Below are 26,114 nucleotides of genomic sequence, written 5' to 3' on the forward strand. Positions count from 1 at the left end.
TGCATGCCCACAAGGGAAGAAAAATTCTTAAACTTATATAGCCAACAAGACTACTGCAATCAAGATAAATTTGTAGTAAGAACTGCAGCTGGTGCGGTATAAATTACACAAAAATGAACATATTAAACAAAAATAGCACAATACAGAAAAATAAACAAACACCTTTATTTAAAAGTTAGCATGTTGTAAAAGTTGATTAAAAATAAATTTTCTGTACAAAAACTTATTTATTACTCGTGCTAAGTCCGGCATTCTGCTCGCTCTAACTAAACCTGAAGCGGGAGAAAGGGCAAAACAGCAAAGCCGAGTTTCCTCGGGCGTAGGATGGAATGAGAACACAACTCCTCAAATTATTTCAGGCCCAGGCCTTAAAGTGTTAGTAATCATGTAGTTTTATAAAAAAAGAATATAGCCTTATGATTACATGTATGCCTTATGATTACATTACTGACGCCTCTACTGCTGTAGGGGCGTCAGTCAAGTTTGCCAGATGCAATGCTCCGATTTAAAGAAGAAACACTTGGTGTTTGCTGCTGTAATGCCAAGCCGAGACTGCAACCTTTCAGTGAGAATTTTTCCGAACTTTTTTGACATTTTTCAGAAAGACAGAGCTGATTCAAATAATTTTCTCCTTAATATTAAAAAGTACAACAGCCGCTTCTAGCTTGTCCCCTTTGTTGCTAAGATTGTTTTTGAAAGCTTAACTGTTGTCTAACCAATCAAATCACTGTATTACTTCACCTTTTGGCAGCTCGATTATTTGATGTGTGTGTGTGGGAAACCCTAAAAAATAAGGTAAGTGTGTTTAACTTGCACAAACAAAAGTTCTCTGATCTTGGCTGGACATATATGATCCCAGTGGCAAGAGAAACCTCAACGACTGGAGGCACACCCAGTTGCAGGAAGCAGTTTAAAGTTGGATGCTGTCCTTGCCATTACTCATGGCGTATTTCGAATAGTTGAGTTCCAACTTCCAGTAGCGGGTGAGGCGCTCTAAACCAATAGGTCATAGCTGCTCTCAAGCCTAACATTCTTGATATTCTGCTATAGTATACTAACAGCCTAGCTGAAATATTCAAGATTACCCTTGTTCCCCAGACTATATACACTCAGCATTGTATGCAATTCACTATATGTATACATACACTATATACATACACTCTATGTATGTAATTCCACTATACTGCAGTTATGTCAAACTCAATAGTAGAAGGGGCCAAAATTCAAAACCCAATCTAGGTCGCGGGCCAAACAAGATAAACATTTATTGAACCCACTAAAACAAAATGTTTTTAGAACATAAATATGGATGAAAACAGACAGAAATATCACTCTGAAACAAACTCCAGATGTAATTGACGCTGTAAGTACGCAGCAAGGCAGCTGAAGCATTGCTTTATGGGATCTGTAGTTCTGTGCAGTATTATGTCATCAGTGCCCCCTATCGATGGGCCACGAATAACAATTATGTAAAATGATTATGAGGACCAGGTCTGATTACAAGCTGGGCCGGATGTGGCCTGCAAGCCATGAGTTTGACACATGTGCGCTATAGTATGCAATTGGTATACAACCAATTGCATAGTACGATGTCGCCTGTCTGATGCAAAGGGATATAAAATCATAACTCCCACTGATCACTCACAAATTACATGTAAAAATCAAACTTTTATTTGGCAAGAGCGCAGCATAGCAGTCTACTATGCCTGACCATAAAGGCCACCAGTGGGGACAGCAATGAAATGCAACCTTAAATTAATCTCTACAAACGGGTGTCTGCAGTCATAGAAGTTTTCCTGCCACTAGACTCAGATATGTCCAGCCAAGTTCAGCCAATGTTTGTGCTCTTAAAAGCACGTGCAGACTTTGCTTGGAGTAAGCTAGGGCGACATCCTCTTCGATATTTGAAGGACTACTTACACACATGGTAAGACCGACACTATACTCTTGCAACCTAATCTAACCTCTCATTGACAGTCTTTTTGTACAAGGGAGATAACTCCAGTTGTATTACTTCTAGCCCAATGACCTGCGTGAACCTGACTACTGTTTTGTTAATTAAAGGTTGACTTGCAACAAAATTCAAATTACAATTATTTGGTATCAAAAGATTCACCATGTCTTACTCTGTTGTGTTGTAGATGCCAAATGCGTGGAAAAGTGATTACAAGCTCTTAAAAGCTCAAAAACGAAAAGCCGCCGTAGATTGGAATCTCTTTATTTCTCTGACGTAGTCATGACAGTTTGGTTATCGTCTTGTCACGTGATGTTCTCACGTGAATTGAAAGACCAATAAGAACCTCAATATAAAACTTATCGTAGCACTAGTTTATGACAAACACTTTGGGTTATACCGAAGACCCCGAATCAACTATAGATACTCGCTACTTTACAGTTTTGTTTCGGCATTATTCAATCGTCAAGTCGTAATCTGATCAGTCACCCAATACCTCGCAAATAATTTTGGCAGCACTTTTCGATTATCACAGGTGACCAACAGGCTCGTCATGATTATCAGACAATGATATGAACTCCTTCGAGGTTAGGTTAAAAAATTAAATGAATTTTTATGGTAAGTTATAAGATATCGGTGCTAAAAGTGACAGCATTACAATGGCGATAAAACAGACACGTAAAAAAACAATAGACATGGTTTTATTGAATGCGTGAAGTATATTTGTGAAAATATTTCGACGAATAAGGTTGCATGAAAGTGTAAACAGAAACCATCTACCACAACCACGTCCCATTTGAGCCGTTTTAAAAAGATATTCTAATCTACGGCGGTTGTGTGATGGCTGCGATTAACTGTTCGTTTTTGAGCTTTTTCGAGCTTGTGATCACATTCCCACATATTTTGTACCTACAACACAACAGAGTAAGACATGGTGAATTTTTTCATATCAAATAACTGTAATGCGAATTTTATTGCAAGTCAACCTTCAATAAAGTATAAATCTGAGAAGACAAAAACAAATCCTAGAAATGAGGCTAAACCAACTTACAAATTACCTTTGTCATAGGATGCGTGTTGTGTAGCAACAATGTTACAACAATGTAACAGTAGTGTAGCAAAAGTACAGCAACAGTGTAGTAACAATGTAATACCAGCGTGACAATGGTGTAGTAACAATGTGGCAACAGTGCAGCAACAGTGTAGTACCATCGTGGCAATGGTGTAGTAACAATGTGGCAACAGTGCAGCAACAATGTTATACCAGTGTGGCAATGGTGTAGTAACAATGTTATACCGGTGTGGCAATGGTGTAGTAACAATGTGATAACAGTTGGAGAAACAAATATTGTTGAAATTTTAAGCCTGGCTTGGGTTTTCAGGAAAAGACTTACGAAGGATAATTTGAAGCTTGTAAGGAGAGTTGTCTGTTACTTTCCCAACAAGGCATTAGATTCATGGGTGCTGTTGTAGCAGTAGCCAATGAAAGACCAGGAAATAACATTGGAAAGGCATGGTTTAGTAAGAATAGGTTTGTATTTATATGTGAAAGTAGGAAAAGCAATGTGCTCGTTCTATACATAAAAGTGTTAGATTAAAACATTCTTTTCAACCCGCACCTGCATTTATATAAGCACACTTGCGTACAGCAGTTATAATTTATATTTCGATGAAAGACAAAGCAAGCAATGATTTCTACAATGAGTAGACCTCAACTTGGATATTCTGCATTGTTGTTACTCGTTTCATTTAATAGCCTTTGTTTTACCGCTTCATTAACCTCTGTATGGGAAGTTGATGCTAGTAAAGTTTTGTCTGTTCCTGCATTCAATGACGAGCGCCCAGTAGAAAGGTGCGTAACTCCTGTCATCATACTGGCATCCTGTCTAGTGCGGTCTTCAATACATGTTATGTAGCGACCCAATGTCTTTCGTAGGTGAAATATAACTTCGGCATTTGTGTAACAGAGCACAATGGATATGATGAACCCCTACAAAGAATCAGCACAGACTCTCATCATTGTCCAATATGAAGTCTTAAATGTGTTCATTGTCCAATAGAAAGTTTTAAATTTGTTTATTGTCTACTAGGAAGTTTTAAATGTGGTAATTGTCCAATAGGAAATCTTAAATATGGTAATTGTCCAATAGGAAATCTTAAATGTGGTAATTGTCCAATAGGAAACCTTAAATGTGTTTAGTAAGGCAGCATTTCCAGCAAAATAAAATTCCATGAATATTAATGATTGGGTTGCTATTAACTGACTTTATAACTTGGGACGAAAAGTGTTAAGTAGTTCTTTTAATTCAAGGGCTTGAAAACCCCTATTAGTTGTAACTTGGTTTAAAAATATGAAATAGCAAAGTGAAATTTATAAAATAGCCTTTAAAAGAAATACAGGAGATTTTTAATTGGACCCAAGCTCACACTTTTACCACCAGAAATACTACCTTTAGCATGTGGCTGATTACGGACGCCAATAGTTGAATTGTCACTTTTTAATTTATGACTGAATAAATCCTGCTGTCCAATTCCCAATTCTTTTAATGCAATCAACTTATTAAAAATCTCATAGTTTTAATTAGGTTTAAAAACAAGAATCAGGAAAGTGAAATTCATGAAATAGTCATAAAAAATACCCGAACTCTGTACTGAACCCAAGCTCACAATTTTACCACCCAAGACCCTACCTCAAGCATGTGGCTGATCGCTTTTGGGAGAAAAATGCTTTTTCTGCTTAAAAAAGCATCACTTCAAAGATCGCCTTCTCTGGTGGTCTAGATTAGTTCTATTTATAGCTATGACCATGGTGTCTAAGCTTTTCACGCTTTTAACTGACTAGCTATAGTCAGTTTACACAACTGATTGCTACTACTCAGACATCTAGTTGGAAACTTCTCTAGTACCGAGTAACTAAAAATCACAGATAAAGTCTTGCTTCCATAATTTGGGTTCAATATATTAAACCATAAAAGATTTGCAGTAGCCCCTAAGAAAGGTTCATACAAACTGTGGTAGTAACATAGATACTAAGAGAAAATGCACTCTTAGTAGAAGCTATTCTGTGATAGTTGAAAATATTTTTCTGATTATCTGACAAACCCAAAAAAGAAATTCTTTCTCCGCCTACATACTGGGGTTTGAAATATATTTTAACAACAGCCTAGAATTGAGTGACAATACAAAAATTAATGCACTCCATGGAACACAATCAAATATTCTTTCAAGCAACACGTATGCGTATAGCATGTCTCATCTAGCGGGTCTTTCTTAGAAATTTGTGTAATGGTGCAGAAGGGTGTGGGTTCAAATCTCAGCTATGTCTATACTTTTTACAAAAACCTTGCTTGCAATTTATAGCATATAATGAAAAAGTTGAATAGAATTCCTAAAAGAGACAGCAGAAGATTGATTGAAAATATACAACTATGTTTACTTTTGGTGTATGTCAGTTTTTAACCACCATATCAATATAAATACATGTTATGATACACTCAGTTGAATACTGGTATAAAGAGTGACTGTCTACTTTACTTATATAAGTGATAATCACCTGAGAGTGTAGGACTACAGTAACTATACACTCTCCTTATATAAGTTATATTCACCTGAGAGTGTAGGACTGTAGTAACTATACACTCTACTTATATAAGTTATATTCACCTGAGAGTGTAGGACTGTAGTGACTATACACTCTACTTATATAAGTTATATTTACCTGAGAGTGTAGGACTGTAGTAACTATACACTCTCCTTATATAAGTTATATTCACCTGAGAGTGTAGGACTGTAGTAACTATACACTCTACTTATATAAGTTATATTCACCATAGAGTGTAGGACTGTAGTAACTATACACTCTACTTATATAAGTTATATTTACCTGAGAGTGTAGGACTGTAGTAACCATACACTCTACTTATATAAGTTATATTCACCTGAGAGTGTAGGACTGTAGTAACTATACACTCTACTTATATAAGTTATATTTACCTGAGAGTGTAGGACTGTAGTAACTATACACTCTACTTATATAAGTTATACTCACCTGAGAGTGTAGGACTGTAGTAACTATACACTCTCCTTATATAAGTTATATTCACCTGAGAGTGTAGAACTGTAGTAACTATACACTTTACTTATATAAGTTAAATTTACCTGAGTGTGTAGGACGGTAGTAACTATACACTCTCCTTATATAAGTTATATTCACCTGAGTGTGTAGGACTGTAGTAACTATACACTCTGCTTATATAAGTTATATTTACCTGAGAGTGTAGGACTGTAGTAACTATACACTCTCCTTATATAAGTTATATTTACCTGAGAGTGTAGGACTGTAGTAACTATACACTCTACTTATATAAGTTATATTCACCTGAGAGTGTAGGACTGTAGTAACTATACACTCTCCTTATATAAGTTATATTCACCTGAGAGTGTAGGACTCTAGTAACTATACACTCTCCTTATATAAGTTATATTTACCTGAGAGTGTAGGACTCTAGTAACTATACACTCTCCTTATATAAGTTATATTCACCTGAGAGTGTAGGACTGTAGTAACTATACACTCTCCTTATATAAGTTATATTTACCTGAGAGTGTAGGACTCTAGTAACTATACACTCTCCTTATATAAGTTATATTCACCTGAGAGTGTAGGACTCTAGTAACTATACACTCTCCTTATATAAGTTATATTTACCTGAGAGTGTAGGACTCTAGTAACTATACACTCTCCTTATATAAGTTATATTCACCTGAGAGTGTAGGACTCTAGTAACTATACACTCTCCTTATATAAGTTATATTTACCTGAGAGTGTAGGACTCTAGTAACTATACACTCTCCTTATATAAGTTATATTTACCTGAGAGTGTAGGACTGTAGTAACTATACACTCTACTTATATAAGTTATATTCACCTGAGAGTGTAGGACTCTAGTAACTATACACTCTCCTTATATAAGTTATATTTACCTGAGAGTGTAGGACTCTAGTAACTATACACTCTCCTTATATAAGTTATATTCACCTGAGAGTGTAGGACTGTAGTAACTATACACTCTCCTTATATAAGTTATATTTACCTGAGAGTGTAGGACTCTAGTAACTATACACTCTCCTTATATAAGTTATATTCACCTGAGAGTGTAGGACTCTAGTAACTATACACTCTCCTTATATAAGTTATATTTACCTGAGAGTGTAGGACTCTAGTAACTATACACTCTCCTTATATAAGTTATATTTACCTGAGAGTGTAGGACTGTAGTAACTATACACTCTACTTATATAAGTTATATTCACCTGAGAGTGTAGGACTCTAGTAACTATACACTTTCCTTATATAAGTTATATTCACCTGAGAGTGTAGGACTCTAGTAACTATACACTCTCCTTATATAAGTTATATTTACCTGAGAGTGTAGGACTCTAGTAACTATACACTCTCCTTATATAAGTTATGTTTACCTGAGAGTGTAGGACTGTAGTAACTATACACTCTACTTATATAAGTTATATTCACCTGAGAGTGTAGGACTCTAGTAACTATACACTCTCCTTATATAAGTTATATTCACCTGAGAGTGTAGGACTCTAGTAACTATACACTCTCCTTATATAAGTTATATTTACCTGAGAGTGTAGGACTCTAGTAACTATACACTCTCCTTATATAAGTTATATTTACCTGAGAGTGTAGGACTGTAGTAACTATACACTCTCCTTATATAAGTTATATTCACCTGAGAGTGTAGGACTGTAGTAACTATACACTCTACTTATATAAGTTATATTCACCTGAGAGTGTAAGACCGCTGCAGCTATTAAATCTAGTTGAAGTTTTGTTTCATAATCAGTCTCACTGTCGGGACTGACGAGGGTGAATATGAGTGACAGACCAAATGGAGCCATGAGAATAGCAATAGCTTTCACCGCTTTTCTGTAAACAGGTAGAGATTACCATATGAACTGCATGGCAACAGAACCAAGTTGGGATGTGAAAGTAAAGAGCGATAATTCACTCACCTGTAGTATACTGGCTCATTCTTGTGAACTATTTTAGGAATAATGACTCTGAGAATATTTATGAGAAATATTATATTCACCTGTAAACAGAAAGAGCTGGCTGTTGCAAATGTACTTGCGCATAGTTACATGTAAGTGCTCAGACTTTAAACCTATTGATCTACTTTAATAATCAGATTCATGCTTCACTTTATTTACCCCAGTAGACAGACTGATGTGATGTGCTAACATACGCAGTTTGGCATACATGAAATACATATACAGCTTAGACAGGCACAGTACATTGGTGTAAGTGTTTAAGTATAGTGAATCTGCTAGACTATTCAAATAAATATAGTTATCTGTTTATATTTTCAGATAAATGTACCATGTAATGTCAAATGAAATGGTACAACGGCTTATTGTAACATTTTTTGACATTGTATTGCATTTCATGATGTTGATTGACATAACCTGACATTAGGTTAAATGATATTATACAATGTCATCTTATATTAGTAATTAAAGATTTATGCTTAAATTGTCTGATAGATATACTGTACTTGCTCAGCTTCTTAGACAGATTTGTCCTACTTAGTTATGTAGGCATGAAGATTTACTTTACATACTTAAATATCTATATACATGACCTACTTAAATATCTATATACATGACCTACTTAGATATGTATATACATGACCTACTTGAGTATCTATATACATGACCTACTTAGATGTTTATATACATGACCTACTTAAATAACTATATACATGACCTACTTGAATATCTATATACACGACCTACTTAGATATCTATATACATGACTTACTTAGATGTTTATATACATGATCTACTTAGATAACTATATACATGATCTACTTGAATACCTATATACACGACCTACTTGGATATCTATATACATGTAGGCAGCCCAGCAAAAATATTGGCTTCAACTGGGTAGTCTTGCACATGTATACATCTTATATTCTGACAGATGTGATGTAGTTACAAAGATAGTCTGAAAGATATACCTATAGGTACATAGTACCTTGTCTACTTAAATAATGAGATAGATACACTGCATCTATTTAAGCCATTAATTGAGTTCATAATATTTACTAATAGATATAGGTATTTACATGTATATTGTGTACTACTCAGACAGCTATTATACTCAAAACATCACCAAAGGAAAAGGAATCAGGGCAGACCAGACTGAGATGAAGATATAGGTAAATGCAACACGAAGGTGAAAGAACTAGACACAAACAGATGGGAAAAGAAGAACAACAGAACTGCATAGAAGTCAACGATAAAGCCTAAACCATCAGACAGTCATTATTGAAACGACCGACTGCAAGAGAGAAAAAGACGATTTAGTGCAAAAGAAAAAAAGACACTTACTGCAAGATAGAAAGAGACGACTTACTGTAAGAGAGAAAGATGACTTACTGCGAGAGAGAGAGAAAAGGAGACGACTTACTGCTAGAGAGAGAAGGAGATGACTTATTGCTAGAGAGAAAGAGATTCTTACTGCAAGATAGAAAGAGACGACTTACTGCTAGAGAGAAAAATACGACTTACTGCAAGAGAGAAAGAGACACTCACTGCAAAAGAAAAGTACCACTTACTGCAAGGCAAACTATCAGTGGAGTATTTACAATCCATGCAAGATTACCTCCATTTAGCCAGCACCTACAATAGGTGTTTTGTAAGCAAATAAAATATGGCTAACCACATGAGAGTGATACAGAGTCACCCCACCAAATGTAATGTGCAGCAATACTTTGTCATTTTATATGAATTTCTTTCATTGGAAGTTTAACATAAATGAATACGTACCCAAAATTAAAATCTTTGCTGAGGCGCATGGCTAGAGCGTATACAATTGTTATGAGTGTTGGGGCACCTGTCAACAGTAGTCAGCGTGTTACACGCAACTCATTACTGGGCTGTTAAGATGTCCAAGTACACAGCGAGCACAACTACACTAAGATAAGGTAGCCATAGAGAGAAAACTTAGTCTGTTGGAATTTGTGCTAGTCAAAAAACAAATTTTGTGTGATTGCCTCAAATGTAGAAATACTGACAATCAACTCTTGTTTTAATTTCATGCATGACAGATTGCAACTACAGGTGGAGAAGATGTTACAATGGCTGATAATTTTTTAATGCTCATAAAAGTTATTCACATTTTTCCATTAATTGAGTGCGCATGCTTAGAATTTTAGATAATTTAAATGTGACTAAATTATTTTGGTTGTCTTTTTAACTGTTTGATACTTTATGTGCTTTAACCTTCCTGGTTTGTTGGCCAGAAATAGACTGCCAGACATTCTCTAGATACATCAATGTATCTAGGAATCGCGACTAAAAAGCTTGTATAAAGTACGGAATATCTGGTTAGTATCAAAGTAGCACATTTCTCCTTCAGCCGTAATTTTTGCTAGAAAGTCATTGCTGACTTTCTCATATTAGCTAAAAAGCTAGTCATGTAACACTTTAGTTCCAGACCTCAAGCTTTTATAAATAGTTTGAAAATAAGAGAAATGAGCCACTTTTTAATTATAATGCAGTAATATAACATGTAATTGTAGTCTATGTATATATAGTAACCTATGCGTGCTTGTATTATATTACAAGCTATTTTGGCTATAAGAAACAATGGCAGTAAAACTATCTGATTTTATCAAATCTTTCGAGGACAATAATATCAGTGGAGAGTACGGCACTTGGATCAGCAAACTAGAACTGGTGGCTGAACTACAAAAAATAGAGGATCCTAAAACATTTGTACCGCTATTCTCAAATGGCTCAGCATTTGCTTTGTATGAACAGCTGTCTGAAGATGTGAAGGGTGACTATGTTAAGCTGAAGAAAGAACTACTGACGGCATTCAGCATAAATATATACAGTGCCTACAGTCAACTACGTGAGCGAGCCTTGCAAGATAACGAAACAGTAGACGTTTACCTAGCAGATTTGAGAAGGCTAGTAGAATCTATGGGACAGACTAATCCAGAACCGCTTCTCAAATGTGCTTTTATGACAGGGCTGCTATCGGAGGTAGCTTGCCAGCTTAAAGCTACGGCTGCCGTAGAGGAGATGGGGTTAAGGGAAATTGTAACTAGAGTTCGAGCAATTCTTTCTTCAAATTCAGGTGCGTCATCTTATGTATGCGGTGCTGCTACACATGACACACTTAATCAACCAGCAAAGGGTGTTCAATGCTATGCTTGCTCAGGTTTTGGACATACATGTATTTTAAGACATTGTCCTACAGGAAGAAAAACAAAAAGTTTTTCTAGTAAGCCAACTTGTGGTTACAACCGCAATAACATCAGTCATATAAGCAGAAACTGGACAGCTAAGGAGCAGCAGGGAAACGAGAATGGGGGAGCCTCAGCGTCGCATGCTTTTCCCAACAACCAACACTAGAGACGACGCTGCCAAATATATTTGTGAGGCTTCATAGACTGTCCATAAAAACTCTAATTGATAGTGGATGTGAACAGTCGGTAATCTCAGATAGTGTTGTTCATAAATTAGGTCTTGGCATAAGAGGGCAACAAAGGACAGTAAAGATGTTAAATGGAAATAGCACGCAATGCTGTGGAGAAGCTGACATCAGTGTAGCTATAGACCATTGTGACACTATTCAGTTACGTTGCTTGGTAGTACCTGAGTTAGTATGTGGGTGCGGGTTGATTCTTGGTGTAGACGGAATCTATAAACTTAAAGGGGTGACAATACGTGCAAGAGACAGGGTAACATTTGGATGTGCTTCACAACCTGTGGTTGCTATGTTATATGAAGATAACTCCGAGTTGAAAAAGCCTGAGACAGACTGTTTGACTACCGAGGATACTGACTTTAAAGCTGTATTTGATGGAACTAAGTGGACAGTAGTATGGAAATGGAAAAGCCACGAACCAGAGTTGAAAAATCAATGCGCTGAGTATGCTATAAACACAGACTATAAAGAACAATACAGCTGTGAGATTGAGCAGTGGATCTCTAATGGCTGGCTGGAGCCACATGATGTGAAGATTCATGGCAACATAAGTGGCATAATTCCACTGATGGCAGTCTTTCAGTCAAACAAAGGTAGAAAGGTGAGACCAGTGATGGACTATAGCAGGGCGCTAAACAAGCATGTGAACAGCAATCCTGGAAATGACGTAGCTATATGTCAAGAAAAACTGAGGCAGTGGAGAACATTAGGGGACAATGTGTGTAGGTTAGATCTGAAAAAGGCATACCTACAACTTCATGTGGACAGTTCACTACAACGGTTTCAAGCTGTTCGATTCAATGGTCAGTTATATGTGATGACAAGGTTAGGGTTTGGCTTGAATGTGGCACCTAAGATAATGTCTCGTATCTTAGCGAAGGTTCTGTCAATGGATGAGAAGATAGCCAAAGATCATTACATAGATGATATTGTGGTAAATGAAGATGTTGTGTCAGCGTTGAAAGTGAAAGATCATCTGCAGAAGTACGGCTTACTGTCAAAAGAACCAGAAAGTCTGTCAAGCGCACGAGTACTGGGTTTGAGAGTAGAGGCTTGCAATACCGGTACTCTCAAGTGGAGTAGAGACTCTGAGCTGCCAGAAGTGCATTCCACTGTGACCAAACAAGAACTGTACTCAATATGTGGAAAGTATATTGGTCACTATCCAGTAGCAAGGTGGTTGCGAGTAGCATGTAGCTATCTCAAAAGAGAAATTAACGCTTATGGGTGGGACGATGAGGTACCCAGTAATGTCAAGAAAAAATTAGATGAGATTGATAACAGAATACACCGCCATGACCTTGTAACTGGCCAATGGAAAGTACCTGCATCTGAGATTGGTAAAGTGTGGTGCGATGCTACCAGCTTGGCAATAGGAGCATGTGTTGAGATTGATAATCTGATAGCAGAGGATGCAAGTTGGTTGAGACGTGTCGATGATGGGGCCCATATCAATATGGCAGAAGGAGTTATCAAAGCAATCAATATGGCTATGAAATGCAATCTCAAAAATGTGACAATTTTGACAGACTCTGCCACAGTATTTAGATGGGTGAAATCTGTATTACAGGACTGTAAAAGACCAAAGGTGAGCGGCCTCAGTGAAATGCTGGTGAAATGACGCCTCAATCTACTAAATGATCTAATCAGTGATTATCAGTTGGTCTTACAAATAACTCTCGTAAAGTCTGAAGACAATAAAGCTGATGAACTGACTAGAGTTCCCCCGCAAATGGTTGGAGAAACGAGTATGTGCTGTCAATCTAACAACTTCTGACAGTATAGAAGGGAAACTGCGTGATCTACATGAAGCTCATCACCTAGGCGTTGATCGTACATGGTATCTAGCCACAGAAAGATGGGGGCCTACTGTAAAAAAGAAACACATTGAAGAAGTAGTGAAGCACTGTCATGTGTGCAAACGAGTCGATCCTGTACCAACTCATCGGGAAACTGGTCAAGTAGACGTGGAAAGTGATTGGTATCGTTTAGCAACTGATATAACACACTACCAGGGAATCCCGTACTTGACTGTTATTGACTGTGGACCGAGCAGGTTTGCAATTTGGAGAAAGTTAAGAAACGAAACTTCTCCCGCTGTCATGGAACAGTTAGACCACATATTTTGTGAGCGCGGGTCTCCAGTGGAAATATTGTCAGATAATGGACCTTGCTATAGATCGTTCAAGCCTCTTCTTGACAAATGGGGTGTAAATCATATCTACAGCTGTGCTTATAGAGCTTCTGGCAATGGAGTGATGGAACGCAATCATCGTACTATTAAACGCATGCTTGCCTGCTCCGGTGGCACTGTCAATGACATGCTATATTGGTACAACAATTCTCCTAATGCCGATGGTGTTGTGCCATTTAGGAGATTGTTTAATTACAATCCTCAGAAACAAGAAACTAATAGAATATCGGCTAAACGGGACATTAGTTTAAACCCTTACAAGGTGTGTGACGAGGTATATGTAAAACCAGGTAACGCCAAGTGCACATCAGTGTGGAAAACTGGTAAGGTAACTTCCTTGGTCTCCAACACAGCAGTTAAAGTGGATGACATGACTCGCCATATAGGAGACATAAGATTTTGTTGGAGAGTTGATAAACAGCCAGCTACTTTAGACTGTGAGTTAGACATAGCTAATACTAATACTAACAAGTCAACTGAGGGTTTAATAAATGTTGGAACTCCACCTGTAACTAAAGACAGTCACAACAATTATTCAACTGCAGCTAATAATGCTACTAGACCAGCTAGGGCTAGGAAACCCCCAGATTTTTATGTAGCTGGTTTTAATTGATCTTGGAGATCAGGGGGAGGTGTAGTTTATGTATATATAGTAACCCATGCGTGCATGTATTATTTTATAAGCTTATATCATTTACTCTTGCTACTGCATGTAATACTATTACTCATTCTGTGTACAAGTAATTGCTGTCTCATGGATTGCTGTCTTTGTGTTTCCTACCTAGTGGTTACGCCATTCGTTACCTCATTCCTTATGTTATACTTATTATTGTGTCATTCAAATACAAGCGGTCTTGGTGTCAAGTTAGCTGGTGCACTATACAAGGATAAAAGCACTTATTACAGTAATATATAAGTATAGATATGCATATGTATAGATATGTATGGCTATGTATACATACATGTATATATACATGCAAGTATAAATATGTCTAGACATGTATAAGTATGTATAGACATGTATGGATATATATATATATATAGACATGTATGGGTATATATATATAGACAAGTATGGATATATATATAATGTATATATATATATAGACAAGTATGGATATATATATAATGTATATATATATAATGTATATATATATAATGTATATATATAATGTACATATATATAATGTATATATATAATGTATATATATAATGTATATATATATATATATATATATATATATATATATATATATATAGGTTAGGTATTTATAGACATGCTTGAAGTCTACTGTTACTTACACCAGCCTGCTGCTATGATCAGCCGGAGACGAGGCTGCCGAAAGGTGTTGATCATCAGCCAGTGCAGATAGAAACCCTCCACCAACATCCAGACAAACATGGACAAGACTGAGAACTTGGTGAGGGCATTCAGTACTCTACATTCCACCTGTATGAATTATCTACATGCTTGTCTATCAATGTATGTGATGTAGAGAATGTGTAGAGAAAAACAGGTCTGGTACAAAGTTGAGAATGTCAGGAATTAGAGGTCACACAAAGGCTTTACAACCTCAGGCTATTGTAAGTATATAACCTCAGGCTATTGTAGGTATTTAGTTTATAACCTCAGGCTATTGTAGGCATTTAGTTTGAGAAAAGTTTATTTAAATTGTAAAAAAATTGAACCTTTAAATTTAAAAATCAATTTTAATTTCAATTTTATTTTGAGTTTAAATTTAATTTTAAATTCAAAATTTAAATTTTAAACATCTCTTTAATAGTACTAGTAATAGTAATAATAATAGTAATAATATTTGGGTGCCATTTACCCACAATCCACTACAAGCTTGATATGCAATGAAAAAATGGATTCAATTGATCTCTTAATAAATATTGTTACAAAAAACACTGTAAGAAATTTAACAAAGTGATAAAATGGATTAGCTATTACAATTAAATGCCCACAAAAAGTGAATTTACAGCAGTAAATATACACATACTCTATAAGAATTTCAAGTCTTACCATGTTTTGTCTGGTTCAATCAATCAGTTGTCTTATTTTTCATAATCAACCCTTTTTTTAACAAATATATATTTTCTTTTTATGGATAGCTTAAAAGATTTCAAATCAAAGATGCGTGTTTAAATTCAAACCTTATTCATTATAAGTAACAACAAGCTTTGGTACTTAGCCGATTCAACTTTCCCTTTTTTGTCATTCATATTTTACTTTCTTTGGTAAAGACATCTACTGATAAAAACCTTACAGAGTTATTTTGTACTGTTTCTGTCACTAGGTCAGGATGGCGAACTCTCAGCTGGTAGATGAGATGAATGGAGTCAAAAAGGATGAGTGCTATAAATAGGTTCGTGTGTATCTTTATTCTCATCTGCTTGAAAAGATTCCTTCAAAATAGAAACCTTAGAATAAGTAAACAAAAACTCTGCCTACATGATAGTTACCATATATACCCAAATATTAACTAACTTTATAGCGCAAAAATCATCCAACCGCAACGTCGGCTTATATGACCATAAATCTAAACTCGCCTAATCATGAGAAAATGACTGAAACAAAATCTCAAGTGATTAGTATCCCTGATGTTACCATTCAGCTGCACATAGAGCCATGTTACCATTCAGCTGCATGTGGAGCCGTGTTACCATTCAGCTGCACATGGAGCCATGTTACCATTCAGCTGCATGTAGAGCCATGTTACCATTCAGCTGCATGTGGAGCCATGTTACCATTCAGCTGCATGTGGAGCCATGTTACCATTCAGCTGCACATGGAGCCATGTTACCATTCAGCTGCACATAGAGCCATGTTACCATTCAGCTGCACATGGAGCAATGTTACCATTCAGCTGCACATGGAGCCATGTTACCATTCAGCTGCACATAGAGCCATGTTACCATTCAGCTGCACATGGAGCAATGTTACCATTCAGCTGCACATGGAGCCATGTTACCATTCAGCTGCACATAGAGCCATGTTACCATTCAGCTGCACATAGAGCCATGTTACCATTCAGCTGCACATGGAGCCATGTTACCATTCAGCTGCACATGGAGCCATGTTACCATTCAGATGCATGTGGAGCCATGTTACTATTCAGCTGCGCATGAAGCCATGTTACCATTCAGCTGCACGTGGAGCCATGTTACCATTCAGCTGCATGTGGAGCCATGTTACCATTCAGCTGCACATGGAGCCATGTTACCATTCAGCTGCACATGGAGCCATGTTACCATTCAGCTGCACATAGAGCCATGTTACCATTCAGATGCATGTGGAGCCATGTTACCATTCAGCTGCACATGGAGCCATGTTACCACTCAGCTGCACATGGAGCCATGTTACCATTCAGATGCACGTGGAGCCATGTTACCATTCAGCTGCACATAGAGCCATGTTACCATCATTCAGCTGCGCATGGAGCCATGTTACCATTCAGCTGCATGTGGAGCCATGTTACCATTCAGCTGCATGTGGAGCCATGTTACCATTCAGCTGCATGTGGAGCCATGTTACCATTCAGCTGCACATGGAGCCATGTTACCATTCAGCTGCATGTGGAGCCATGTTACCATTCAGCTGCATGTGGAGCCATGTTACCATTCAGCTGCATGTGGAGCCATGTTACCATTCAGCTGCATGTGGAGCCATGTTACCATTCAGCTGCACATGGAGCCATGTTACCATTCAGCTGCACATAGAGCCATGTTACCATTCAGCTGCATGTGGAGCCACCAAAATTGACACAACACTAAAGAAAGTTATTTAATTTGTAACCAATTACAACTCCATTTAAATAGTCACTTTTATTGCATCTCAAATAAAATGCTACGTAATCTTGACTATAATAATGGCCATTTTGTTTTTCTGTTTTTTGATTAAGGTCACTTATCCACACACATCAATGGAAACTTTATCGATAGTTTTTTGTGAAAGTAGCCAAAAAATGCAAAAAATTGCCAAACTTTAAGAGTGAGTTTTCATGAATGCATTATAGACCAACATTCTGTGGTGAACAACACGCATATTTGAGGGTGGACCAGCTTGCGAGTGAGTAAAATTACACTGAACTATAATTAATCTCAAGTTAAACTTCCTGTTTCCATTCTTCCAGATATGATATCCTTTACATAAGCTGATGATTGTAAAAGCGATCTTACATACTTTTGAGTGATACCTCAAAACCTAACACAGGAACGGTTGGTTGGTTTACTTAGATCATACATATTTCTAGCAACAAGCAACACAGACATACAGATACACTCAATCTGAAAGGTGTTTCCATGGTTGGACATGCAGCAGTCATTAATTACAGCGATGATTATTATTCCCAGCTATCTAAGAGTGGTGAGAGAGGGAACCTACACAAAGTAAGTGATGGCTCTGGGCCAGTCGTTAATTAAAGCAGGAAATCAAGATTTCTATCCAAACTCTGTTATAGTCCATTAGTCTTTGGCATCCATTGAACCTCCTACACTGTCTACTCAACTAACACACCAAATCTTTTGACGAATAACCAAACTTTGGTTTGAGATTTTGATAAAATGTTTACAAATTGAAACAGAAAAATAATTGCAACTTTAAATTTGTTTTCAAACTATAGAGCTTAGAGAACTCTACCATGAAATTTTGTATTGATTATCAATACAATATTAATACAATATCAATATACATTGTATTGATTATCAATACAGTATTAATATACCAAATTTCGAAATATTTGTTTTATAAACTAAAGAGATAATGAAAAAAAAAACAATTTTTCAGCTTATAAAAAGGCACAAACTGCTCAGAATGAGAGTAATTGGACTCACTACTTTCATAGCTTCAGATTGTGTTAGTTTTAGCAATGTGTTGACAAGACAAGAAGCTAAAGGTTGCATTCACCTGTAGGATAGGAAGATGATGGTAGCTGGTATGACAAAGGCCAGGCTGAGGATTTCACACGATATTTCCAAATAATGCCTGGCATCTTGCCAAACCTGAAGAACAATTAGAATTCTTGCTAGTGACAGCCGATGCCACTGTCAAACATGTCTTCTTTTATTTATGACCTCTGACCTTTTATTTATGACCATCCTAGCGTGGTAGGCCTCTAGAATATGGGCTGCTCTAATGGAAAATAGAGGCAACCCACACGAAATGCTTTGTTAAGTCTGGTTTGGTAGGGCAAAAATACATCACAAGCAAATACTTACAACTAGTGCTGTGCGATATGACACCACATGCCAAAACGATATATTGGCCCTGTGAGATATCTATATCGTTCAGTATTGAAACTTTAGAGTTATGCTCTCTCAATATAGTTCATTGTGAAGTTTCACCAAAAACAGAAATACAAGGGCGATAGTTGTGTCCAAATAAAAGAAAATTAAGAATTGTCTTTTCTCTCTAACTTTATTTAAGAGATTTTTATGAAACTTATTTCTACCTCGCCGGTCCATTTCTAGAGGATTCTCAAAGATAAAGGAAACCCGCGGGCTCGCAAATAAGTTTTTAGGAACTGGTGCTGTGCCGATATTGAGTCACGAAAGCTGGCGATAACCGATGTTGTTTCTGCCAATTAAACGCAGATATTTATCGTCTTGACACGATATCGAAAACGTCGATATATGCGCTTACAGAATCGACCTACAAAACGACCCAAAATGATACCGTTCCACACAAAATTGACACCTATCGCAGTATCATTTTATTGTGCAACACTACTTACAACCCATGTTTATCAGAAATCTGATGCAGCATTGTAATAAACACAATCAGTGTTGCGCGTGAGCTTTTATTTGCTTATATTTTATTGCTCAGCCTGGCAAGTTATTTAAACCGATTGCCCTGATTACAGCCAAGAACAGAATATAAGTTACATAATCACTTTTAGGGAAATCCCATGACCTTTCATCAAAATTTCAAGTAACAATTTTTCAGAAGATTTAGGTAACAATCAAGTATTGTAAATCCTTGTCTATAAGCCCCCACAATAAGGCCGCACTCCAAACTTTTAAATTAGTTTTAGGAGGTCACAGGTATACAACACGGATAAGGTGTACCTGCTGTTTTTCCATTCATTTAACATATTTTAACTTAGCCATGTGAGTCATTCAACAAGTCTGCTGCCACACGCACGCGTTAGCTGACGAGGTGGCAATCAACCAATGAGTGGTCTCACTTTTGTGGAAAAAGCGTTACGCTTTTAGCAAACTACAACCGCAGTCAACAAATACTAAATCAGCGAGCCCATTTGGTAACACATGTCATGGAGAAGGGCAAAATACGATGCCACGTTTAAATTTGAAGTTGTGAATGTCACTTTGGAAACTCTAACCCGAACTGCTGCTGCAGTTTTCGGCGTCAACGAAAAGCAGCCATTGATCGGAATAAAATGCTGGAGTTGCCACATGACTAATGACATGTGACATGACTAATGACATGTGACATGACTAATGACATGTGACATGACTAATGACATGTGACATGACTAATGACATGTGACATGACTAATGACATGTGACATGACTAATGACATGTGACATGACTAATGACATGTGACATGACTAATGACATGTGACATGACTAATGACATGTGACATGACTAATGACATGTGACATGACTAATGACATGTGACATGACTAATAACATGTGACATGACTAATGACATGTGACATGACTAATGACATGTGACATGACTAATGACATGTGACATGACTAATGACATGTGACATGACTAATGACATGTGACATGACTAATGACATGTGACATGACTAATGACATGACTAATGACATGTGACATGACTAATGACATGTGACATGACTAATGACATGTGACATGACTAATGACATGTGACATGACTAATGACATGTGACATGACTAATGACATGTGACATGACTAATGACATGTGACATGACTAATGAAATGTGACATGACTAATGACATGTGACATGACTAATGACATGTGACATGACTAATGACATGTGACATGACTAATGACATCATTACGTCATTACAAGTACTGGATATTTCCGAGCATCTTATTGTTGAATAAATTATTTTTAGCATTTGCGTATTCTAAAAGGTAGTGAGAAGTTGAAAAATATAATTTTTAGCCTACGTGTATAAGCCACACCGCAAACTTTTGAACAAAATTTTAGGTTTACATGTGCAGCTTATTCATGAGTATTTATTATAAATCATTATTATCTGTTGAGTTAAAAGTTGGAATTGCTTTCTCTTTCATGTTATTCATCATTGGATAGAGAATGTAATCTGTCACTGCAGTTCCTCTACAGTTCCTGGTCTGAGCCGATATTCAAACATTCATTAAATTCTAACCTTCGCTGAACTCGTCATGAATTTCCTTTGTAAAGTCGTAGTTTAACAGACGGTAAGCGTCAAAAGTTCTCAGCGGCCACCACCATTTGACCGCTCAATACTTATATCTAGAGGAGTATGCGCTAAGAAGACCAAAAGTTAACCAAACTATAATCTTGTTCGAAGCACTTTTTTGTATTCAACTTCGTTTCACAAAACTAAAAAACCGACAAATCAAAGAACAGTACACGAGATACCAGATAGAAGTTTTGGTTAGCAAAACTTAGTGAAATCCAACTTGTTGGGTGTTTACTTAGAGTTCTACTGGTAGGGAATACACAGATAGCTTTTGGATTTTGATAATGTACATCTCAGTAGTACAGATTGGCTCACAGTAGTGGAATTACAGTAGTCTTCATGATTTCTGAGGTAACACTTGATAAAGGCCGTAGAGACTTGTTTGGCCATGTTCCTAGCTGCATCGTTAACAGCAATAGCTTGAGATCTTATAACTAGCTAGCATGAAAGAGCTGCGGTAATCAACCACTCGCTGTATAACATTTTGCTAAAATGTTTTCGATCTATATGTGGAGCACCCTTCAATCAATAGAGTAATTACCGTGCCAAAAGTGACATGAGAGAATAACTCCGAGTGTTTTGGATTTATGTGCAATTCAATGATTTCATTTGGGTTTTTACTAAAAAAAATTTTTCATAAGAAGGGTGCATGTAGGAAATTCTAAAGCTTTTTTGTTGGCCTTTTTGTTAAATGTTTAGTTTTTCACTTTTTGTACATAAGTTTGTTATAAATTGTCAACAAGTTTGTTATCACCATCGTGAATGTTTGACTGCTGCATTCTATAGACACTAATAATCATCTAATAACTTTTATTCTACCTTGAGACAATCCAGAGGCAACACACACCGCAGGTAACTTGACTCATTGAAGTTTTCTGAGAGATTAGCATTCCATTTACCATCTGCCAAGCACTCCCTCTCAACATAGTGTATTTCTGTAACAAATAGGTTATGTAGTCTCTTTAAACATAGTGTATTACTATAACAAATAGGTCATACAGCCTCTTTTAAAATAGGGTATTGTTGTAATAAATAGGCCATGCAGTCTCTCTCAACATGGCATTTTGTGCTAGTAAATAGGTTATGCTGCTTATTTCACCATACGGAAATGTATCGTCGTAACAAATAGGTCACGCAGTCTCTTTAAACATAGTGTATTGTAGTAATAAATAGGTCATACAGCTTTTTCAACAAAGAGCAAAGCTGCAAGCATGCACTCCTTTTAATATTTATTTACTATTTAACAGAAACACAACACATTTCCTTTTAAGTGTGTACATTTCCACATATATAGGTCAATCCTTGTTTATTTTTCTAACCCAGTTGAAGTGTATTGTTATTACAGCTTATAATAAGTGCAATATAAGTGTTTGAATATATTTTTCTTATGTTTTTTAATTACGAACACAGTTCTGTACAAAGAATGTACCGCATTTAAAAAAGATTTTGTGCATAAGGATTCAAAGTAGTTTTACAAAAAGTTATGTTTTACTAGTTGCAGACTATTTATTAGAGTTGCCTCTTCATGCTTTTCAATGCAACCTAAAGCTCCTTGGGTGGTTGTGTTAAAAATAAATTTATGGTACTCAGTAATATAAAATACAAAACTTTAAAATACAGTTTGATGTTGCTCAAAATGATCAGCGCCAGGTTCAACCTCATATTTTTGTACAGCAAAACAACTTGTTCAAAATATTTTACTCTACGAGTATGTTCAGAACTCAGATATCTCTAAACAGTAGAAGCTTATGCTGAAATATTTTGAGAACTGGAAAAAACAATAATTAAAAAAAATAAATTGTATTAAGCGATAAAAAAACACTAAAAATTCTAAATGCTTCAAAAAAAATCTGCATGCTCTTTGCTCTTCGAAAGTTATTACCTTTTTAAAACTCTTTGATTTTTTTGAGTTGAACACACAGAGTGTTGGTTAAAAGTTAAATATGATTAGACTAAAAAAATTGTATATTTTCAAAGTAAAATGGTTACTTCCTGGGTACAGCCAAGTTAGTGACTTACCTGGATCCACAAATGGCTACTTCCTCGGTACAGCCAAAATAGTGACTTACCTGGATCCATAAATGGTTACTTCCTCGGTACAGCCAAGTTAGTGACTTACCTGGATCCACAAATGGCTACTTCCTCGGTACAGCCAAAATAGTGACTTACCTGGATCCATAAATGGTTACTTCCTCGGTACAGCCAAGTTAGTGACTTACCTGGATCCACAAATGGTTACTTCCTCGGTACAGCCAAGTTAGTGACTTACCTGGATCCACAAATGGTTACTTCCTCGGTACCGCCAAGTTAGTGACTTACCTGGATCCACAAATGGTTACTTCCTCGGTACAGCCAAGTTAGTGACTTACCTGGATCCACACAGTTTTTCACATTGCTTATAATAAATGATGGACAGGTCTTGTGTGCCGAAGTATTTGGTTCCGCGCGCTTCCAGCACCGGAATGTATCCCAAGTTGATGGACAGAAACCTAAAGAAGATTAACTATTTATAGAATTCTGAGTTTTTTTAAAAATCTAGTAAGTTTAGCTCTCGCAACTTCATGTTTAGCACAAAGACAGACTGCAGCTAAAAAGCTTTCATGGAAATACAAAAAGAAATATTACCATCTGTTAAGAGGTTGTCTTCCTTTTGCTCTTCTATCATGTGATCGCAACAGTCTATTGAGCCTTGGCAGCAGTCCAGCCATTCTTCACATTTCGAATCGCTGCCAACAAGGCTGCAAATCTTATCTCTGTTGCTAGGCTTTGGCTCAAGCTGTACTGTCATCTGCTGACTCTTGCTCTCTAGCAAGAAGAATATTGCGCTGTTAAACGCTTCCAAAGTTGGAAACAAATTATTGGCTATCGATTGAGTAATCAGTTTTCTTTCTTGTTTCACATCATCAAGACAAATGTGTTAATTACAACACCAAATTGCCTGCGCCTTAAAATAGGTCGGCTTGGCAACCCTCTAAACATTTCATGGAGTCGTCTACTTTCGTTGTTTGTTTCTAAACTTATTCATCGCTAACAAGCACTCAGAGAGGCATCTTGTACAGCAAAGTCATTATATATGTATAGGATTTCAAGGTTTGAAGCAAAAGTTGATCCCCAAGAAGAATCAACATCTCTTAGTGTAGCTTTGGATTTTACTTCCTGGACTTGAAATTGTCTGGACAATGTCTGAAGTTCAGACATTGTTTGGCCATGTCTATTTAAAGAGCGACAACTTTGACCGATAAGTGGCTCTCATGGCAGACGACACGAGCGACAGTTTTTATTTGTTATTATTACAGCTATAAATATTATACTGTACCATATTGCAGGTATAACCGTATTTTACTCTCTCGTGTATACTGTATATGCATATTGTACCATATTGTAGCGTAATGTACAGTACTCAATTTTTAATGTTCGGACATAGCCCAGCCTGTATTAGTCTGAACCGTATCATATGTATACTAGCGGAATTTCCGGTGTTGTACAGGTATTAAAAATCGGCTTATGAACAGTGACAGGTATTGTAGTTGCCTGCCACTTGCTATTAGCCTGGTACACTGCCAATGGCTAATTTGAGTAAGCTAGCACATTCAATACTTACTAATAAGAGCCGTGAGAGCAAGCTTTAGTCCTGTTGTGCCGTAACGTAATGCTATATGTATTTTAAATTAGATAATCACTCATATCACTCAATGAATCCATCAATCTCGTGTAGCTTAATTGGTAAGTTATTTGCCCGGCACACGGGGTACCGTGATCAAATACAGTAGGATGTGAGCTTCAATTTTTAATATTTTAATAGCTATAGCTATTAAACAAACCAGACAAACTTAGACAGACAAACCAATCAACCCAGAAACATCAAGATTTATATAGGCTTATATAGATAGGCATGCCGGTAGTTACCTCGTCCAAAACAACCTTGTAATATGGTTTGTATTTTACCTATCATCATGGTCTGTGGATTGCACTGTGCTGACCCTACATTCTGACCTCCTGGAACTCTGAACATGAAGTTATAACAAGCGCAGCAAGAGTAGGCTTTAAATATATCTGGAGGTAAGTAGTTGTCTTGACCAAATCTACACGTTGAATTCTGAGGACTGGCAGAGACAATCAGCAGGAGTACCGTTAACATCTATTAATAGATAAAAACCCATTAGCCATAGACACGGTCAATGACAACTCGTATTCATAGATTTGCATGCAGATAAGGAATATAAAAAGCCTTGCCTTAAGCTTTCTGTAAGCAAGTGGATGGAATTTTATGTCAAACAGAGTCTAAGATACAGATCAACATCTATTGTGGGAAATTTAGTAAGTGATATAACATGTAGTTGCGAACCCTTGGTTGACCCGGAATAATTCATAAAATGAAGTAGGTTTCCCAGATAGCACTTACATTTACCTTATGTTTGTTACACAACTATTCCAAGAAGGTTTTAAAAATAGTTTACCGTAACATAAATAATGCTGTAATAAAAAGCGAGATGCTTGACTCATATCTGCATGACTTGATATAAAACAGCCCCTTTAACCTCTTGTGAAAGTAGGTGAGTCAATCCCAGCCCTCACTCGTACCTCTCCATCACTGTGCCTCTCAAAGCACCTGCCATCACCTGCCATCACTATGTCTCTCAAAGCACCTTCTCATTAAATTCTAATAGATTCAAATTGATTCAAGTATCCTTTAAAGCCCTGTGAAAACCGAGCCGCCAAGTGGAGGCTTTGATCTATTAATTAGCTCTACTTTGAGTAATTTTATTAATAATTATTAATAGTGGTTCGAGTGCTGTTATTAAGCCAATCACATGAAGTCAGTTTTAGCCAAGTCGCATTTCGTTTGGACTGAGCTATTTTTAGACGCACATGTAATATTGGGACTGGTATAATTTGCATGTAGAGGACTGGACAAAAACTATGCTTGAAGTGGACTTAGCAGCTTCCAATGCCTCTAATCTGTGAATCAGCATGCTGCCATTCTTCGAATGGGTTCGGAGTTGCTTCCACTCCAAATCAATGAAACAG

General features: G+C 36.7%; 1 protein-coding gene across 1 annotated transcript; it reads right to left on the reverse strand.

Moving 5' to 3' along the window:
- Positions 1–3,517: 3,517 nt before the first annotated feature.
- On the reverse strand, positions 3,518–25,634 carry LOC137404945 (corticotropin-releasing factor receptor 2-like). The gene is made up of 13 exons (XM_068091172.1): positions 25,625–25,634; positions 25,032–25,224; positions 23,712–23,891; positions 23,456–23,575; positions 21,906–22,021; positions 18,587–18,681; positions 15,948–16,086; positions 14,980–15,127; positions 9,812–9,878; positions 9,601–9,664; positions 7,991–8,070; positions 7,763–7,904; positions 3,518–3,944 (listed from the first exon to the last, which is right to left on the reverse strand). The coding sequence occupies exons 2-13, from the start codon at positions 25,222–25,224 to the stop codon at positions 3,666–3,668; spliced, it is 1,623 nt and encodes a 540-aa protein (XP_067947273.1). The 5' UTR covers positions 25,625–25,634; the 3' UTR covers positions 3,518–3,665.
- Between the last annotated feature and the right edge of the window lie 480 nt (positions 25,635–26,114).

This window comes from Watersipora subatra, chromosome 9 (assembly GCF_963576615.1).
Source record: "Watersipora subatra chromosome 9, tzWatSuba1.1, whole genome shotgun sequence".
NCBI classification, from domain to species: Eukaryota; Metazoa; Bryozoa; class Gymnolaemata; order Cheilostomatida; family Watersiporidae; genus Watersipora; species Watersipora subatra.